Source organism: Chanodichthys erythropterus, chromosome 12 (assembly GCF_024489055.1).
Source record: "Chanodichthys erythropterus isolate Z2021 chromosome 12, ASM2448905v1, whole genome shotgun sequence".
NCBI classification, from domain to species: Eukaryota; Metazoa; Chordata; class Actinopteri; order Cypriniformes; family Xenocyprididae; genus Chanodichthys; species Chanodichthys erythropterus.
This window is the reverse complement of record NC_090232.1, coordinates 16789038-16806855: the sequence shown is the minus strand read 5'-3', so window position 1 is coordinate 16806855 and position 17818 is coordinate 16789038. Positions and strand designations below refer to the sequence as shown.

At 35.9% G+C, this 17818-nt stretch overlaps 1 protein-coding gene across 3 annotated transcripts in view; it reads left to right on the top strand.

Annotated features, from left to right (window-relative positions):
* The window catches only part of tbc1d1 (TBC1 (tre-2/USP6, BUB2, cdc16) domain family, member 1), an 80405-nt gene extending 63022 nt beyond the window's left edge, over positions 1 to 17383 (top strand). For all 3 annotated transcript variants that reach the window (XM_067402881.1, XM_067402882.1, XM_067402883.1), the window contains 5 exons: positions 1016 to 1260; positions 5004 to 5163; positions 11799 to 11968; positions 16355 to 16531; positions 16843 to 17383. In XM_067402881.1, the coding sequence (XP_067258982.1) occupies positions 1016 to 1260; positions 5004 to 5163; positions 11799 to 11968; positions 16355 to 16531; positions 16843 to 17055 (965 nt within the window). In that variant the 3' untranslated portion in view covers positions 17056 to 17383. The remainder of the gene's footprint in view (positions 1 to 1015; positions 1261 to 5003; positions 5164 to 11798; positions 11969 to 16354; positions 16532 to 16842) is intronic.
* Positions 17384 to 17818: the final 435 nt, after the last annotated feature.

The following is a 17818-nucleotide window of genomic DNA, read 5'->3' as shown; positions in this document are numbered from 1 at the left end:
GGGGAAAAGAGAGATAGATATCTTTACAACACAGGAAGACACCTAATCTTATAGGAATGTATATTGTTTCTAGGATGACGCCCTCTCAGACGAGAAACATGAAAGCTCTTATTCTATACAATACTCCAGATTCTTATATTGCAAGATGCATACTTTTTGGTTGAAAATGTTTAGAACATAAATATATACATTTATGTTCTAAACATTTCCAACCAAAAGGTATTCAAAGGTTTATTTAGATTATTGTTTTATTAAAGTGAATGACACCATTTGCCATGGCAATTTTTATATATATATATATATATATATATATATATATATATAATATATATATATATATATATATATATATATATATATATATATATATATATATATATATAATATATATAATATAATATATAAAATTTAACCATGTCAGTGACCCATTATTTGCATACTGATATTTCATTTGGTGGTTTTAAAATGGCATGTCAAGTTTTCAAACAACTTGTCTTGAGACCTTACATTTTTTCATTCTCTCTGCATCTTACTTTTTAAAAGTAAAATCTTATCCGTGTGAATGGGCCTTTACGCTTTGGTAGGGATTCTGATGGTATTTTGCGCATTTGAATTCTCTGTTGTACTCGCACGATCCTATATCACATCAGGCAATGTGACAACTGGATGGGAAATTAACCACTTAAACCTCCCAGGCTGGACAAAAATGATCACACCTTGCCTGTTTGCAGTCATTAAAATACAATTCCCTCAAATAGTAACAATAACATCAGGCCCCAGGTCTTTCTTCTGTCAATTATTTTGTTTTAAGTGTGGCTAAAGTGCCGTACACTCATGAGAGTAACTTCTGAATCGGTCTGAACACTGTAAGACCAGAGGGAAGAGGAGGAGATTTAGCTGAATGAAGGAGGTTATATAATGTCTCTGCCAACATCAACAACAACAGCAGCATTGTTTCACTGAAACTGCTTTGAAAAAAAAAATACTTGAATGATTTTTTCTCTTCCTTTCCCAGGACGTACATTTCCCACTCATCCGTATTTCAGCACTCAGCTGGGGGCTGGCCAGCTGTCCCTCTATAATCTACTGAAGGCATATTCTCTACTGGACCCAGAGGTGGGTTACTGCCAGGGCTTGAGTTTTGTGGCTGGCGTGTTGCTGCTCCATATGTGTGAGGAGGACGCATTCCACATGCTCAAATTCCTCATGTATGAGATGGGGCTGCGGAAACAGTACAGACCTGATATGATCATACTACAGGTACAGTAATATTCACATGGTCAAATATATGACATCACATGATTTTTTTTTTACACCTAAATAGTGCTTTTGCCAAATGTTTAAGGACATACATTCATATGAGCTGAAGACTGCTGTCATATCAGTGGCCTTTATTCTACATTTCCTTCATGGTGGCTGCAATGTTTAATCACATAACCAGCCAAATAGCAGCAAGCTATTTATACATTATTCAGTCTCTTTCTGTTTTCCATGGAAGACAGTGTCAGGCAGTGTGGAATGACATGTTGAATAAAGGATGACAGGATAAAGCCCTTTTAAATCAAATTTTCTTGTAGGCATTTTAAATGATTTGATCTTGATTGGATAAAAGGTGAATTCTTTAGCCAAGTAGATATATGTTTCTCAGGTTTATGTAAACTGCTGTTTACTGCAGTTTTTTTTTTTTTTTTTTATACTTTTATTCAGCAGTGATGTATTAAATTGGTCAAACATGACAATAAAGACATTTATATTGATTGTCCAGCCAAATGTGTTTTCATATCTGAACATAGTTGAGACAAACCCATATGTCTGTCCTAAAGACCAGATTTCAGTCAAAACTCAGTTTTTACTAAACAAGTAGTTATTGCAATTAGCTTTGTACTGAAGAATTCCTCATGTTAAAGAGTTAATGGGATAGATTTTTTTATGAAATCTTAACTTTAGCGTGATCTCATTATTGTTTTTTTTATATCTTTATTTTATTTTAAACAATTAAAATAGTTCAGTTCACTTCCTTTTCAGTAATGAGTTGTGTTTATTTTTTACTGCAGTTAAAAATCATATAAATCAAATAAATAAAAAAAAATAATTAATCATGCAATCAGAGCTTGACATTAACTTTTTTGCTCACCAGCCACTGTGGCTAGTGGTTTATTAACTATTAGGGGTGTAACGGTACACAAAAATGACGGTTCGATACATACCCCGGTATTTAAGTCACGGTTTGGTACGGATTCGGTACAGCAGGAGGGAAATTAAGAAAAATTAAACACAAAATTTTTCTTTTTTTTTTCTTTTTTTAAACAGTGGTTTACTGAAGAAATAGTGTGTTTGTCTTTAAATAAAATCAATTATAATTAAAAATTTCTTATGGATAAAAAATCTCTCATCTAATGCTGTAAACGATATATAGGGAGCACTTTCTTGCACATTACTATAATATTAAAGGTTACAATTAACAACAGAGCCCAAATTCTTAAATTAAGTTGCTATTTATTTTTTGATATAATAATCAACACTCATAAAAATTGCACATGTAAATTGCATATATGCATTGCATTAACTTCAAAATCTGTTTCTACTCCAATTCAGTACTAAAATATATTAATTTACATAGTGGCCGTCATAACTCGTTTTCATGACAGATTTATTTAAACATATATTTAACATATACATTAAATAATCAAGACAGGTTAAGTAAAATATAATGAATATATAGGCTAATATAGAGTTATAGACTATATATATATAACTCTATATATATATAGAGTTTCTCTAGCGAACTAACAAGCTGTGGACACTGAATGGCATTTCTGAGGTAAATGCTACGCGACACATTGTTTACAAGCTGTTTCACTGATGTCTTTCCATGTTTGAAACACTGAGTGATCACACAAGATACATTTCAGTAAGTTGTACTGTATATTTCAACATACCTTCAGATGTTCATTTATGTTTATTCTGTTGAGGAAGAGATGATCGCGTTCACTCGCGCTCCGCACTGCTGTTTGAAATGAGGTGCCTGTACAGTGATCTGTCACGCCACATCAAAGAGCGACAAAAAGGCATATTGTTTGAATTTCGTAATAAAATGGACAGAATTTTAGGGATGAGACATTGTTTCTTATCTAAAGTAAACACAGAGCTCATTGCGATTATTGGTGGTTAATGGGCTATACAACTCTGTATTCGTCGGTACACATCAGAGGTTGCGTAAGACTTTTAAAAAAAATGTTGTTCACATTTGAACAAAAATAAAAGCAAATGTGTTATTATAATTAAAATATGAAAATTAAAATGACGGGTAATTTACACGTGAAATTTCTCTGTACTGTACTATAGGCTACGTGTTGGTAGCCATTAAAGAAAACGTAGTTTTATATTTATGTTTAAATAGTCCTATATTATGTTTTAAATTCATCTATTTGGTTATGAAAAGTGAACAGCATGAGTAAGATGCATCATAAGATGCGCAATATATAGGGAGACATGGAGTTTGTCAGACATGATTTTGACCACTCCATTAAGTTTTGTTTAGTAGAAAGCCTTTCTTTAAAGTGAATTTCGTTTTATAAAAATTGTATCTTAATTTTAATCAATGTTTCATTAACCAACCGATGTAATAAATAAGAAGCAAATATAGCAGAAAATATAATCATGACATGGAGGCGCTGGCGCGATCACTGGCGCATGAACTGGAGCGCGTCTTACAGGCTAAATGAACTGACACTCAGCGTATAGGCTGCTTGCCTCGCAGATATGAGAAATAACTCTATAGAAAACATGAAATATCTACTTTAACGAAAACAAAATAATTGAAACCGAAAAGAAAGGTAGGCTATATGCTGTTTTCAGTTGACAAATAAACAATACATAGTGCGCCTCCCATCCAATAAATTGCAATAGGCTTAAAGCTTTGTGTTGCTTTTGATATGGAACAAAGTCAAAGAAAATAAATTCAAGCAATAAATACCATTTTGGCGCTCTTTAATGTGGCATGATAGATAGCTTCTGGGTACTCGCCTGTGCCTTATCAAACGCAAAGCAAAACATTCGTGCCAGTTTAATTTTTGTTCTGGATCCAGTGCTCTGCTGCTACATTGGAGTGCACTCGCCACCAACTGGACAGGGGTAGGAATTACAGTTACAATTTACAATAGATCACCCTCAGTGTAATCTGTCAACGTGACGGACGGCCTTCAGCTTTTTCCGTCATTGATAAAAAAAGATTCTGTCAATGACGGACAATTTTCGGTTAACGCGACCTCTGGTACACATGTACCGAACCGAAAGACGTGTACCAAAAAGTTTCGGTACGAATACTTGTACCATTACACCCCTATTAACTATATTCACTTGCCATTTTTACTGGCCACAATTCTGACATTGATACCATGGGGAAAAACTGCCATATAGATATTTTTAATATTATCTCATAATTTGGCAGCAGGTATAATTAGGCTGCTGTCACTTTAAGAGCTGATGCACAGATCCATTATACTGTTCCACATGTATTTTCTTTCTCAACTGTTTACGTTCACTTAAAACATAACTGATTGTGTTTATGTGAATATTTACCAGCACTCAATTTAGTACTGAAGAGGCAGTTTTATGTGCACACACTTTGGGCGTGAGAACAAATCTGTGGAAATGAGTAAAATTATGTGCAATCCCATGCCAAAATTCAAGCCCTGTAAAACCAACAATATTCTTTCAGGGCATATGAAACTAGTGAGGGGAGGTCGGTTTGTGTGCCAACCTGCTGACGGAGAAATGAGTGATGGCGTTACATGCCAGTGATGAAATTCACCCGCATTCAGTGGGTTCGCAGGTGTTAATGTCAGGCCCTGCATGTAATTAATAGCACCACCATGGTAACCATCATGGTTCTTAATGTTTGTTTGATGAAGAGAGATTGTTTTTGTGTGTAAATATAGTTTAATGTATATACACACAGTATATTCTACTGACTTCTGTCTTGTGAATTCTCTCTTTCTTAGATTCAGATGTATCAGCTGTCTCGTCTGTTGCACGACTATCACAGAGATCTGCACACTCATCTAGAACAGTACGAGATCGGGCCCAGTCTGTACGCCGCTCCTTGGTTCCTCACTGCCTTTGCCTCACATTTCCCACTTGGATTCGTGGCTCGAGTGTTCGGTGAATGCACACATCCTTACTCACACTTACGCGCACACACTCTCAACACACACTTTTCCAATGTAAATAAGTTCCTGAGATTACACATTACCACAATTGTTTTTATAATTATACATTAAGCAGAATTATTTAAAACTGGGACAGTCCCTTTGGAGAAGTTCCTTGCTCAAGGGCACGATGGTTGTAGTTCATGAATTGCGTACAACCTGCAATCTATGGGTTTTGTTACCAGATCAGATGTTTAACTGCCAAAGACACACCAGTCACAGATAAAAAGCATCTTTTATTGAAGTAAAAAGTTAAAACGAAAGCACGTCAGGAGATATCAGCAGGCAGATCAGATGCCACAGTGGTAGATAGTGACGCATTGCCATTCTTTCAATTTCCATAGAAGTGTTTATGAAGATGGTCTACATGTTTGGCATTCTTTTGTTGTCTCGAAGGATACTGTGGAACACATACACAACAGCGCATTCTCTCTCTTTTCTCGTTACCATACACAGTCAGGTACACATATATATCTGCACGTACACAAACAAAGCCTGTCTACAGAGAAATATTAATGAAATGTTGCTAGCTGGCATCAGTTTTCATCTTAAAGGGTGGTTTTACAGGTTGGGGAAGAATTTTAGCATCTGTTTTTTACTTTCTTTGTCTCTTTTAAGTGGTGCCTGCTATTGCACATACTTTCACAAAATCCATTTACTGAAGTATTAATCTTTTGTGCATAATACGCCCTGTTTGAGCTACAGACATGGATGATATCTTAAGTCATGTGGTTTATTGTGCTGTTATTTTTGTAAGGAATCACAGTAATGATTTTATTTTTAACTAAAACTATTACAAATTATTTTCATTAATTTAAATAAAGTTTAGATAAAATTTTAGATGAAAAAATTATATTAGATTATAACATTTTAGATTATAAAAATTAAATTAATGACTTATGTACTTCATGAACTTGTACTTTAAAAATGTAACAAAATTTAAAATGTTGCCTTTGCAACTAACTGTAATAAAATTATTTTTATATTTTGTAGTTGAAGTACAAAAATGTTTATAACTGAAAATGCTAAAAAAAAAAAAAAATTAAAGCTGAACATAAATATTACAAAAACTGTGACAAAAGCACATAATATGATTTATTAAAACTTAAACTAAATTTAAAATGAAAACTGAAAATATAAAAATAAAAGCTAATTCAAAATATTAATAGATAATGTAATAGATATATTAGCATAAATAATACAAAAATAACACTGCCGGGTAGCTAGTGAAATGGGTAGGGAAAAAGGTCAAAAACACAAATTTTGTTTATTTAAAGGGGTCCTATTTTGCTTTTCCCTTTTCACATTAGTTAGTGCGTAATGTTATTGTTTGAGCATAAAAAAGATCTGCAAGGTTACAAAGCTTAAAGTCCCTTACAAAGGGAGATATTCACAGAAAACACTTTTTAAGAACTACAACAAACTGCTCGTTGAGACTACAACACGCTTCTTCCGGATCTTATGAAGTCACAATATCACTCATTTATGGCTAAACCCCACCCACGAAATTCAGAAAAAAAGTGATGAGGCCTGGTTGAGCTGTGCTAGAGAAGACAAAGAAGAAGAGCTGCTTTAGTAGCATGTTGTTGCCATGTTGAAGAGATGCTGTTTTTTTCCACCCTGGTTCCAAAACCCCATTCTTTTGTCCTAGGTGAACGAACTTGTTGTTAAAATTATTTTTAACACTCTTCCTGAACTTTATAACCCCAATGTTTATCTGAGTGCTGCACATTTTATGGAGAACAGCTTCCAGAACCTAAGAGAGTACAATGCCGACTACTCACAAATGCAGCAGTTCCCACTTTGTTGGGACAAAAAGTTGTTTATGGATCACAACATGTAATGGCTCCACTAGACTGCTAGCTACATTTACAGTGTTGTTTTGCTATGGGGCTCTCGCTTTTGTAAGAATGTTCACTGATCTTTAGGGAAATTACAACTCTTGTAAAATTCTATAAATCCGTACTTGCAAAGGTTCTGCACAATCGTCTTGTTCGTAACCGGTCACAGGGTTTGAATCAGGCTCAAATTGGTATTGCAAAATTGAACACATTCTGAGCTGTTCGCCAATCAGAAGAAACTGGGCCAGCTAACCAATCAGAGCACATTTCATATTTTGGATGGACGGGCTTCTTCAAAACAGGAACTAAACAGTGCATTTGAGACAGACTGGGAAGAGAGGTGAATTGCTGCAATAATGTAAAATATTTAAAAAAAAAATTCGTAAAATGCGTTTTTTTGAATAGTCGTGCATGAAAATCTATTCTAGTACACACCAAAAACAAAATCAAGACTTTGTAAAAGGGCATAATAGGACCCCTTTTAAATACTTGTTTACATTATCATAGTTTTAAACTTCTAATAATTTGTATTTTTATGATGCATTTTTATATATTACATTTGAAAAAGCAATTGCAATCTGAACAGAAATAAAACTGTATTTGTTTTTTTTTTTTTATTCCACCTGTATATTTTGCTGTATGAAATGAGATTTAATCAGAAAGTTCAGAAAAAAATGTGAAATTTACAGTTTTAGAACAGTGAAACACTGTTCTGCTATAGTACAATTACTGTCTGCATCAGGATTTCTCAACTCTGGCTCTCGAGGAACACTATTCAACCTTGATTGATCATACAACCTTGAAAAAAAAAAAAAAAAAAAAAAAATATATATATATATATATATATATATATATATATATATATATATATATATATATATATATATATATATATATATATATATATATATACATATACAGGTGCTGGTCATATAATTAGAATATCGTGAAAAAGTTCATTTTTTTCATGTAAAGTTCATGTAAATTATTTTAAAAATGAAACTTTCATTTATACTAGATTCCCTACATGTAAAGTAAAACATTTAAAAGTTTTTTTTTTTTTTTTTTTTTTTTTTATTTGTTGATTAGAGCATACAGCTCATGAAAGTCAAGAATCCAGTATCTCAAAATATTAGAATATTTACATTTGAGTTTCAATAAATGACCATCCCTACAGTATAAATTCCGGGTATCTCTTGTTCTTTGAAACCACACTAATGGGGAAGACTGCTGACTTGGCAATAGTCCAGGAGACAATCATTGACACCCTCCACAAAGAGAGTAAGTCAAAGATGGTCATTACTGAATGTGGTGGCTGTTTACAGAGTGATGTATCAAAGCATATTAAATGCAAAGTTGACTTGAAGGAAGAAATTGGGTAGGCAAAGGTGCACAAGCAACAGGGATGACCACAAGCTTGAGAATACTGTCAAGTAAAGCCGATTCAAACACTTGGGAGAGCTTCACAATGAGTCAAATGAAGCCGGAGTCAGCGCATCAAGAGTCACAACACTCGGACATCTTCAGGAAAAGGACTACCAAGCCACTTCTGAAACAGAAACAACATCAGAAGCATCTTACCTGGGCTAAGGAGAAAAAGAACTGGACAGTGAACAGTGGTCGAAAGTCCTATTTTCAGATAAAAGTAAATTTTGCATTTCATGTTGAAATCATGGTCCCAGAGTCTGAAGGAAGATTGGAGAGCCACAGATTCCAAGCTGCTTGAAGTCTAGTGGGAACTTTCTGAAGTTAGTAATGATTTGGGGGGCTGTGACATCTGCTGGTGCTGGTCCATTGTGTTTTATCAAGTGCAAAGTCAATGCAGCCATCTTCCAGGAGATTTTGGAGCACTTTATGCTTCCATCTGCTGACAAGATTTATGGAGGTGCTGATTTCCTTTTACAGCAGGACTTTTTCACCTGGCCACAGTGCAAAAACCACTTCCAAGTGGTTTGCTGACCATGATATTACTGTGTTTTATTGGCCAGCCAACATGCCTGACCCCTGAATCTATGGGATATTTTCAAGAGAAAGATGAGAAACAGTCGATCCAACAATATACAGATGATCTGAAGGCTCAATAATGCCTCAGCAGTGCCACAGGCTGATCACTTCCATGCCACACTTCACTGATGCTGTAATTTGTGCTAGTAGCAAGTCATTTGCTGTAATATGTGCTGCCAACCAAGTATTGAGTGCACAAATGAACATACTTTAAAGAACTTGAACTTTTCTGTTTTGAAAATCCATTTTTTGATTGATCTTAGGAAATATTTTAATATTTTGAGATACTGGATTTTGGACTTTATGAGCTGTACGCTCTAATCATCAAAATTAAAAAAAACAACTTTTGAAATGTTTTACTTTACAAGTAGGGAATCTAGAATACATTCTGGTCTATGTATCCCTGCCTGGTGGGGATAAAAAAATATCCCCCCGGGTGATGTTACTCCACAAACCACCAACAGAGCATATAATATACCAAAAATCAAAAAATCGCCAAGTAAAACACTGCGTTTATATAGAACTGTCTCTTTACGACCACAATGGGACACATTTCAGACGCGCATTCTGGCTTCGCCTCAGCACCAGGCGCAAGTCAAGCGAGCGTGGAAAAGGTGCATATTACGACGAGGGAGCTTCACTTGAACAGTAAACTGCGGTCAGATGAGATGTTGTCAGACTTGTCGGTAAAACTTAGAAAAATTAGCACGACTGTCCAGTCTGCCGTTATACTGTGCTCGTAGCATGCACCCAAGAACTGCATGCGCAAATGCGCCGGCGCGCTTTGCATAATTACTTTATTATAGCGTAAATAAAGCTCAAAAGAAACTACAAGCAATGACCGTCATTGTTCTGTTGTAAGTTAAGTCATGAAATTACCAAACATGCGATTAAAGCTGCCTTAAAACTGTGCATGCATGTATTTGTTGACATGGTTTTAAAGCTATTGTTGGCCTTAAAACAACTTAAGAATGCACATATGTACACTAAGGAAATCTAAATTTTCTCGGGGGACCATGCCCAGGTACCCCCCTAGCAAACTACATTTTCTGACCTCTGTAATTATGAAACCCTGCGTACGGCCCAGTGCGCACTTTTGGAATAAAAGTTTCATGTGTATGCACTGTGATCAAAATATAAATGGGACCAAACGCGAATGAATATAAATGTTTGTTTCTCATTATTCTATTAATAACTACCGATTGATTTTGCATTTCTATCAGAATTATTAGTGTCATTGTAGTGTTGCAAATATCTAAACTATCTAATACTTAAAATTTTTTGTAAAAATGTTTCTGTAACAGCTGCCAAAAATAGTATACAGCTCCACTGTGGTTAACAAATTTTCAAAAAAAAAAAAAGTTTCAAAATATCCCCCCTCTGTTTTTTTCACAAATCGCACCCTGTACACACCCTATATATATATACATACAGAAATACATTTTTACATATATATATTTGTTGCTGAATAAAATTATTCTTGAGGATTCATTTGATTTGATTAGCTGCCCTTCTCCATTTATCATTTCAAAGAGCTGAAAATCCTTTGCTTCTTTATCTTTCTTTGCAATCTCTCTTTATCTTTTATGGGAAAGCTGAAGTTAATTATGCATGATAATCACAATCGCTGGTGCTTAGCGACTGGCGCTAACTTTGTTTTGCTTTGCCACAATTCCGTGACAGTGTGTGTGGTGTGATTACAAGGCTGAATGTCACTGACCTTGTGGCACACAAACTCACATAGCTCTTTCCAAGGGTAATCAGTTGAACCATCGTATACCATCTTGAACCACTCATCTCATTTTACGCACGTTAACGTACACATTTCTGTTTACAATGTTTTGTCTTCACACACACATACAGTGCAAACACAGCTCTCAACAAATCTACTGGAGATTTTTAGTTGCAGATTTCTTCTACTCTTAGGCAAAAACTGTATTAAAGTAGATACAATAAAGAATAAAGTAATATAAAAATAATAGAATATATGTCAACTGTTATGGTCATAAGTTTACATATTTCATTTTACACACATTAATAATTTAGCTAAATATGACGGTTCAAAAATATGCATGATGTTTTTTTCTTAATAAGCTATTTTACACAACAGAAAAATACAAATTATTACAAGGTTAAAACTATGATAATGTAAACAAGTAGTTAAATAAGCTAAATTTATGTTTTTGACCTTTTTTTCCCCACCCATTCCACTGGCTACCTGGATAATCCATGTCTAGGTGCGCATTAAACGTTTTTAAGAAATGACGTTGAGGCAAAAATTGCCCTCTGCATATTGGATATTATTAATTGTTTATGCTTATTTTTCCTATTTTATTTAAATTTCCCCTTTAACATTAATTTTAAGTTCATTTATAAACACAAAATTAATTTAATAAAACTGTTTAGCAATTCTTCATTTTTTAAATGATAGTTTTATTTTATTGTTTGTTTGTTTGTTTTGACAAAATGGTGAAGAATTGGTGCATCCCTAATATATTTATCAGGCACGCTGTTTTTATAGACGACTGAACTTTAGTGGTGTATGTTATGTTATGTTATGTTATGTTATGTTATGTTATGTTATGTTATGTTATGTTATGTTATGTTATGTTATGTTATGTTATGTTATGTTATGTTATGTTATGTTATGTTATGTTATGTTATGTTTTGTTGCAGTCAAGCATAGATGCCTTCAAATGGATTCCTTGAACTGAACAGTATTTATTGATTTTATATTTTCCAGATATGCTGTTCCTTCAGGGATCAGAGGTCATCTTTAAGGTTGCCTTGAGTCTTCTTGGCAGCCACAAGCCTCTAATTCTCCAGCATGACAATTTAGAGTCAATTGTCGAGTTCATCAAAACAACTTTACCCAATCTCGGCCTTGTGCAAATGGAAAAAACAATCAATCAGGTAATATCTGTGTCAGAGTTAACTTGCACGCCTTCACCACCATACCTGCATTCCAAATAGATGTATTACTCATATAAATACACATGCTTACTTTCGCTAAGTGTCAAGGTAGCGGCACATTTGGGTGTGGATTCGTTTTGTGCTTTTGTGGTGACACCAATATACGTGTGTCTTTCCCTATACAATCAACACATACTCGTGCTTGGGTGTGTCCTGTGTTCATCTTCATATGTGGTTTTGCATAAGTACTAGTTTCATCATGAATTTGGCACAAATAATAGATGGAGTTAGTAAAGTATGGGTGTTGCTCTGTGTGTGTGTGTGTGTGTTTATGTCTGAAATAATTTTTACATGAAAAGGCGTTTCATGCAAGACAATTATCAGGAGTGCTGTCCTGTCTCTTGAATATTTTAAATCATGCCCAACCACGTACAATGAATAGATTTAGCAGCAAGAAAATTAAGTAAAACAAGTGTAACAAAATGAACAAATGTGAAAAGCATTGTGCAATATGTCATTCACTCGTATTCAATAAGCAAGCAGGTTTCTACATTTTTATGGGGTTTTTTTTATTATAGGGGTTGGTAAATACATTCTAGAGTAGACACACATAAATCAAACAACCTGTAAAAGTGGTTAATGTGGCCTGTGTGCTATATTACGTCTTCCAAAGCCATATGATTGCTATGTGAGGAACAGACTGAAATTTACACCTTTATCGTATTAATATCTTTCCCTGTAACGTAGAGGATAATGATGATTTTGATGATGAATTTAAATTTTAACTAATCAAAATCTAGGTATAGAATGAGAATCTTTTTAAACATATTACAATTTATTTTTAAAATTATATTTAAAATTTCTACACTAAATTATGTGTGTGTGTATATATAATATATACACACACACACACACAGTGGGTACGGAAAGTATTCAGACCCCCTTGTATTCAGGAAAGTATTCAGACCCCCCCACTCTTTGTTATATTGAAGCCATATGCTAAAATCATTTGTTAATTTTTTTTTTTTCTCATTAATGTACACACAGCACCCCATATTGACATAAAAACACAGAATTGTTGACATTTTTGCAGATTTATTTAAAAAAAAAAATGAAATATCACATGGTCCTAAGTATGCAGACCCTTTGCTGTGACACTCATATATTTAACTCAGGTGCTGTCCATTTCTTCTGATCATCCTTGAGATGGTTCTACACCTTCGAGTCCAGCTGTGTTTGATTATACTGATTGGACTTGATCAGGAAAGCCACACACCTGTGACCTTACAGCTCACAGTGCATGTCAGAGCAAATGAGAATCATGAGGTCAAAGGAACTGCCTGAAGAGTTCAGAGACAGAATTGTGGCAAAGGCACAGATCTGGCCAAGGTTACAAAAAAAAGTCTGCTGCACTTAAGGTTCCTAAGAGCACAGTGGCCTCCATAATCCTTAAATGGAAGACGTTTGGGATGACCAGAACCCTTCCTAGAGCTGGCCGTCCAGCCAAACTGAGCTATCAGGGGAGAAGAGCCTTGGTGAGAGAGGTAAAGAAGAACCCAAAGATCACTGTGGCTGAGCTCCAGAGATGCAGTCGGGAGATGGGAGAAAGTTGTAGAAAGTCAACCATCACTGCAGCCCTCCACTAGTCGGGGCTTTATGGCAGAGTGGCCCGACGGAAGCCTCTCCTCAGTGCAAGACACATGAAAGCCCGCATGGAGTTTGCTAAAAAACACTTGAAGGACTCCAAGATGGTGAGAAATAAGATTCTCTGGTCTGATGAGACCAAGATAGAACTTTTTGGCCTTAATTCTAAGCGGTATGTGTGGAGAAAACCAGGCACTGCTCATCACCTGTCCAATACAGTCCCAACAGTGAAGCATGGTGGTGGCAGCATCATGCTGTGGGGATGTTTTTCAGCTGCAGGGACAGGACGACTGGTTGCAATCGAGGGAAAGATGAATGCGGCCAAGTACAGGGATATCCTGGACGAAAACCTTCTCCAGAGTGCTCAGGACCTCAGACGGGGCTCAATGTTTACCTTCCAACAAGACAATGACTCTAAAATAATGGAGCGGCTTCACAACAACTCTGTGACTGTTCTTGAATGGCCCAGCCAGAGCCCTGACTTAAACCCAATTGAGCATCTCTGGAGAGACCTAAAAATGGCTGTCCACCAACGTTTACCATCCAACCTGACAGAACTGGAGAGGATCTGCAAGGAGGAATGGCAGAGGATCCCCAAATCCAGGTGTGAAAAACTTGTTGCATCTTTCCCAAAAAGACTCATGGCTGTATTAGATCAAAAGGGTGCTTCTACTAAATACTGAGCAAAGGGTCTGAATACTTAGGACCATGTGATATCAGTTTTTCTTTTTTAATAAATCTGCAAAAATGTCAACAATTCTGTGTTTTTCTGTCAATATGGGGTGCTGTGTGTACATTAATGAGGAAAAAAATGAACTTAAATGATTTTATCAAATGGCTGCAATATAACAAAGAAAAATTTAAGGGGGTCTGAATACTTTCCGTACCCACTGTGTGTGTGTGTGTGTGTGTGTGTGTGTATATATATATATATATATATATATATATATATATATATATATATATATATATATATATATATATATATATATATATATATATATATATACACATACATAGAGTCATATGAAAAAGTTAGGACATTATTGAATTCCTATTGAATTCCATGGTTTTCCGTATCATAATAAAAAATCATCTGGTCCTTGGCAGGTCTTAAAATTTGGAAAATAAACCTCAGATGAACAATAACACATGACATATCACACAGTGTCATTATTTATAAATTCAACAAAAACGAGGCCAAAATGGAAAAGCCATGGGTGAAAAACTAAGGACACCCTATGAACAAATTGCTTACAGATCCACTTTTAGCAGCAATAACTTGAAGTAATCATTTTCTGTATGACTTTATCAGTCTTTAACATCATTCTGGAAGAATTTTGGCCTATTCTTCTTTACAATGTTGCTCCAGTTTATTGAGGTTTGGGGGTATTCGTCTGTGCACAGCCCTCACCACAGCATTTCAGTCAGGATGAGGTCTGGACTTGACTGGCCCATTGCAACACCTTTATTTTTTTCTTTTCTTTAGCCATTCTGGTGTAAATTTGCTGGTGATCTGCAGATCATTGTCCATTTGCAGTTGGCCAAGCTTTAGTTGTCAGACAGATGGCCTCACATTTGATTCTAGAATCCTTTGGTATACAGAGGAGTTCACGGTCGACCCGATGACTGAGAGATGCCCGTGGCTACAAAACAAGCCCAAATCATCACCCCTCCACCAGCATGCTTGACTTTTGGGATGAGGTGTTTGTGCTGATATGCTGTGTTTAGTTTTCACCAAACTTCGTGCTGTGCATTATGGCATCTCCACTTTGGACTTGTGGTTTGTTCAGATGCAACTTTGCAAATCCCTGCCATGTTTTCTCCTGTAAACCCATCCAAACATGCCATACTTGTCCAGTCCTTTTTGTAATTGTACTGTCATGAACTTGAACATTTAACATGTTAACTGAGGTGTAGTTCTTGGGCTGTCTGCACCAAGAACTACACCTCAGACTCTACAGTCTGTTTCTCTGAGCATTACATGGTCTGATCTTGTGGTGAATTTCTTGGAAGATTGGTGTCTGTCTTGAATGTTTTCCACTTGTGAATATTCTTCCTTACTGTAGAATAATGGACTTCAAATTGTTTGGAAATGGGCGTATAACCCTTCCCAGATTGATGGCAGCAACAATTGCTTCTCTAAGATCATTGCTGATGTCTTTCGTCCTGGGCATTGTGTTAACACACACCTGAAGGCTCCAGACCAGCAAACAGCCAAAACTTCTGCTTTCATAGAGGTCATCACACTTGCTGATGATCGATTAATCAAAGGTATTTGATTAGCAGTGCCTGATTGTTACTTACCCTCTTAACTCCTAAGGTAAAAATAAGGGTGTCCTTAGTTTGTCAACCATGGCTTTTCCATTTTGGCCTAGTTTTTGTTAAATAAATAATGAAGTTCCACTGCCATATAAATGACTCCCATTATAGGATCACTGAGATAATCTCTGTTTGATGTCAAAGAAGTGTGTATGAGCACCCTACACTTTCTAGAAATTTATGAGACTCTAAAACGGCGGTTGCAAAGAGCTCTCTCTCTCTCTCTCTCTCTCTCACACACACACTATATGTTTTCATTTTGTTATTTTTGGATGTTGGATGAAGTTTTTTTAGACCCCCCCCCCCATCATATAACTGACATTTGTATGCACACACACGCGCCGCACACACACATACACACACATAAATATACATGCTTTGACATGCTCATCTTGTATATTTGTACATGTCTCTGTGAAGGTGTCAGAGATGGATATCAGTAAGCAGCTGCAGGCTTATGAGGTGGAATATCATGTTCTTCAGGACGAGCTCTTGGATGGTCCCTCCACTCTCAGCCAATCACAGCGAGTTGCCCAGTTGGAGAAGACCAATGGAAGCCTCCGACAGCAAAACTTAGACCTCCTAGAGGAGCTACAGGTAGCTCATGTTAACACAAGCAGAATCCTGTTATATATTTGCATTTACGTAGATTAAAGACTCGCACATTATCTGAATTTTCAGCATTGACATAATCAAGATTCAAAGTGAAATGGTGCATCTTTTTATACTCAGCGTTCAAAATATTTTCTTTGGGTTTTGTTTTGTGTGTCGTTTTGTTTCAGCTGTTTAAATTCAGCATTAGATGTAGTGTAAATAGTTTCCTTGAAAAAATTCTTCCTGAATATTTTATACTTTGTTTATTTTTTACATTGCAATTGACTTAAAGGTCATTATCTTCCTCCCATCAGGTTGCCCACGCTAAGATCAGATTTCTGGAGACTCGTGTGGACGGCCTGGTGAATCGAGAGTCTGAGCTACAGTCGGAGGTAAAGACTCTCCAGAAGGAACAGACCGAGCTGCAGCAGACTGTATCCAAACTCAGAGATCTCCTCAGGAGTCTGGGTATAAACAGCCCCTCCCCTGACCAGGACAACCTCACCAACACAAGCAACAACCAATAACTGTGCCAGTGAGGATACAGGGTCTAGTCTTTATAAACACTCAACTGTCATCACCAGTTCTGCTGTCAAGCTCCTCCTGTAAATATCACCTCTGTCATAATCCTAGGACGGGGTAGGGTTTTTTTCAGGGCACTGTAGTTTCTTTACCTGATAAGATCTTGGAGATATGATCTTGGTCTTTCTCACTAGAACTGATCAAACAACCTAAATGATCAAAACATTAAACAGCTCAAAAGAATAGCTGAGATGCCTCCTTTTCTGGTTCTTACAGCTATCATGACTGGCTTTTACTTTATGGACAGAGAAGTTTTGGGTCACTGTTTTTTAATAGACACTCCCTGCTGTTGTTTTGGTGTTTTTAAAATGGCAATGACTCCAACAAACCTCTCTTAAGTTAGATTTGATTGGCATTCAGGCATTAGATTGACAGTTCCCCAGCAAGCACTGAACAGCCCATTGAAAGGCTACGGATAAATGCACTTTTGCTGTGCAGTGTAATGTTTGCACCCTGTTCTTATTTCGTGTGAATGTTTGTTTGTGTGTGTGTATGTGTGCATGTATGTATGTGGCAATCAACCATTATATTCCAGTGCAATATAAAAAAAAAATAAAAAAAAAAGACAACCCTCCAGTACACTGTAAACCTGCACAATCTTCTGTTCTAAAAGAAACCAAAGAGGAGCTTCATATCTGAGTGCACTTCCATAAACAGAAAAATCTTTTTTTTTTCTTCTGAGGCTAAGACAGAATGCAGCTAATTGAC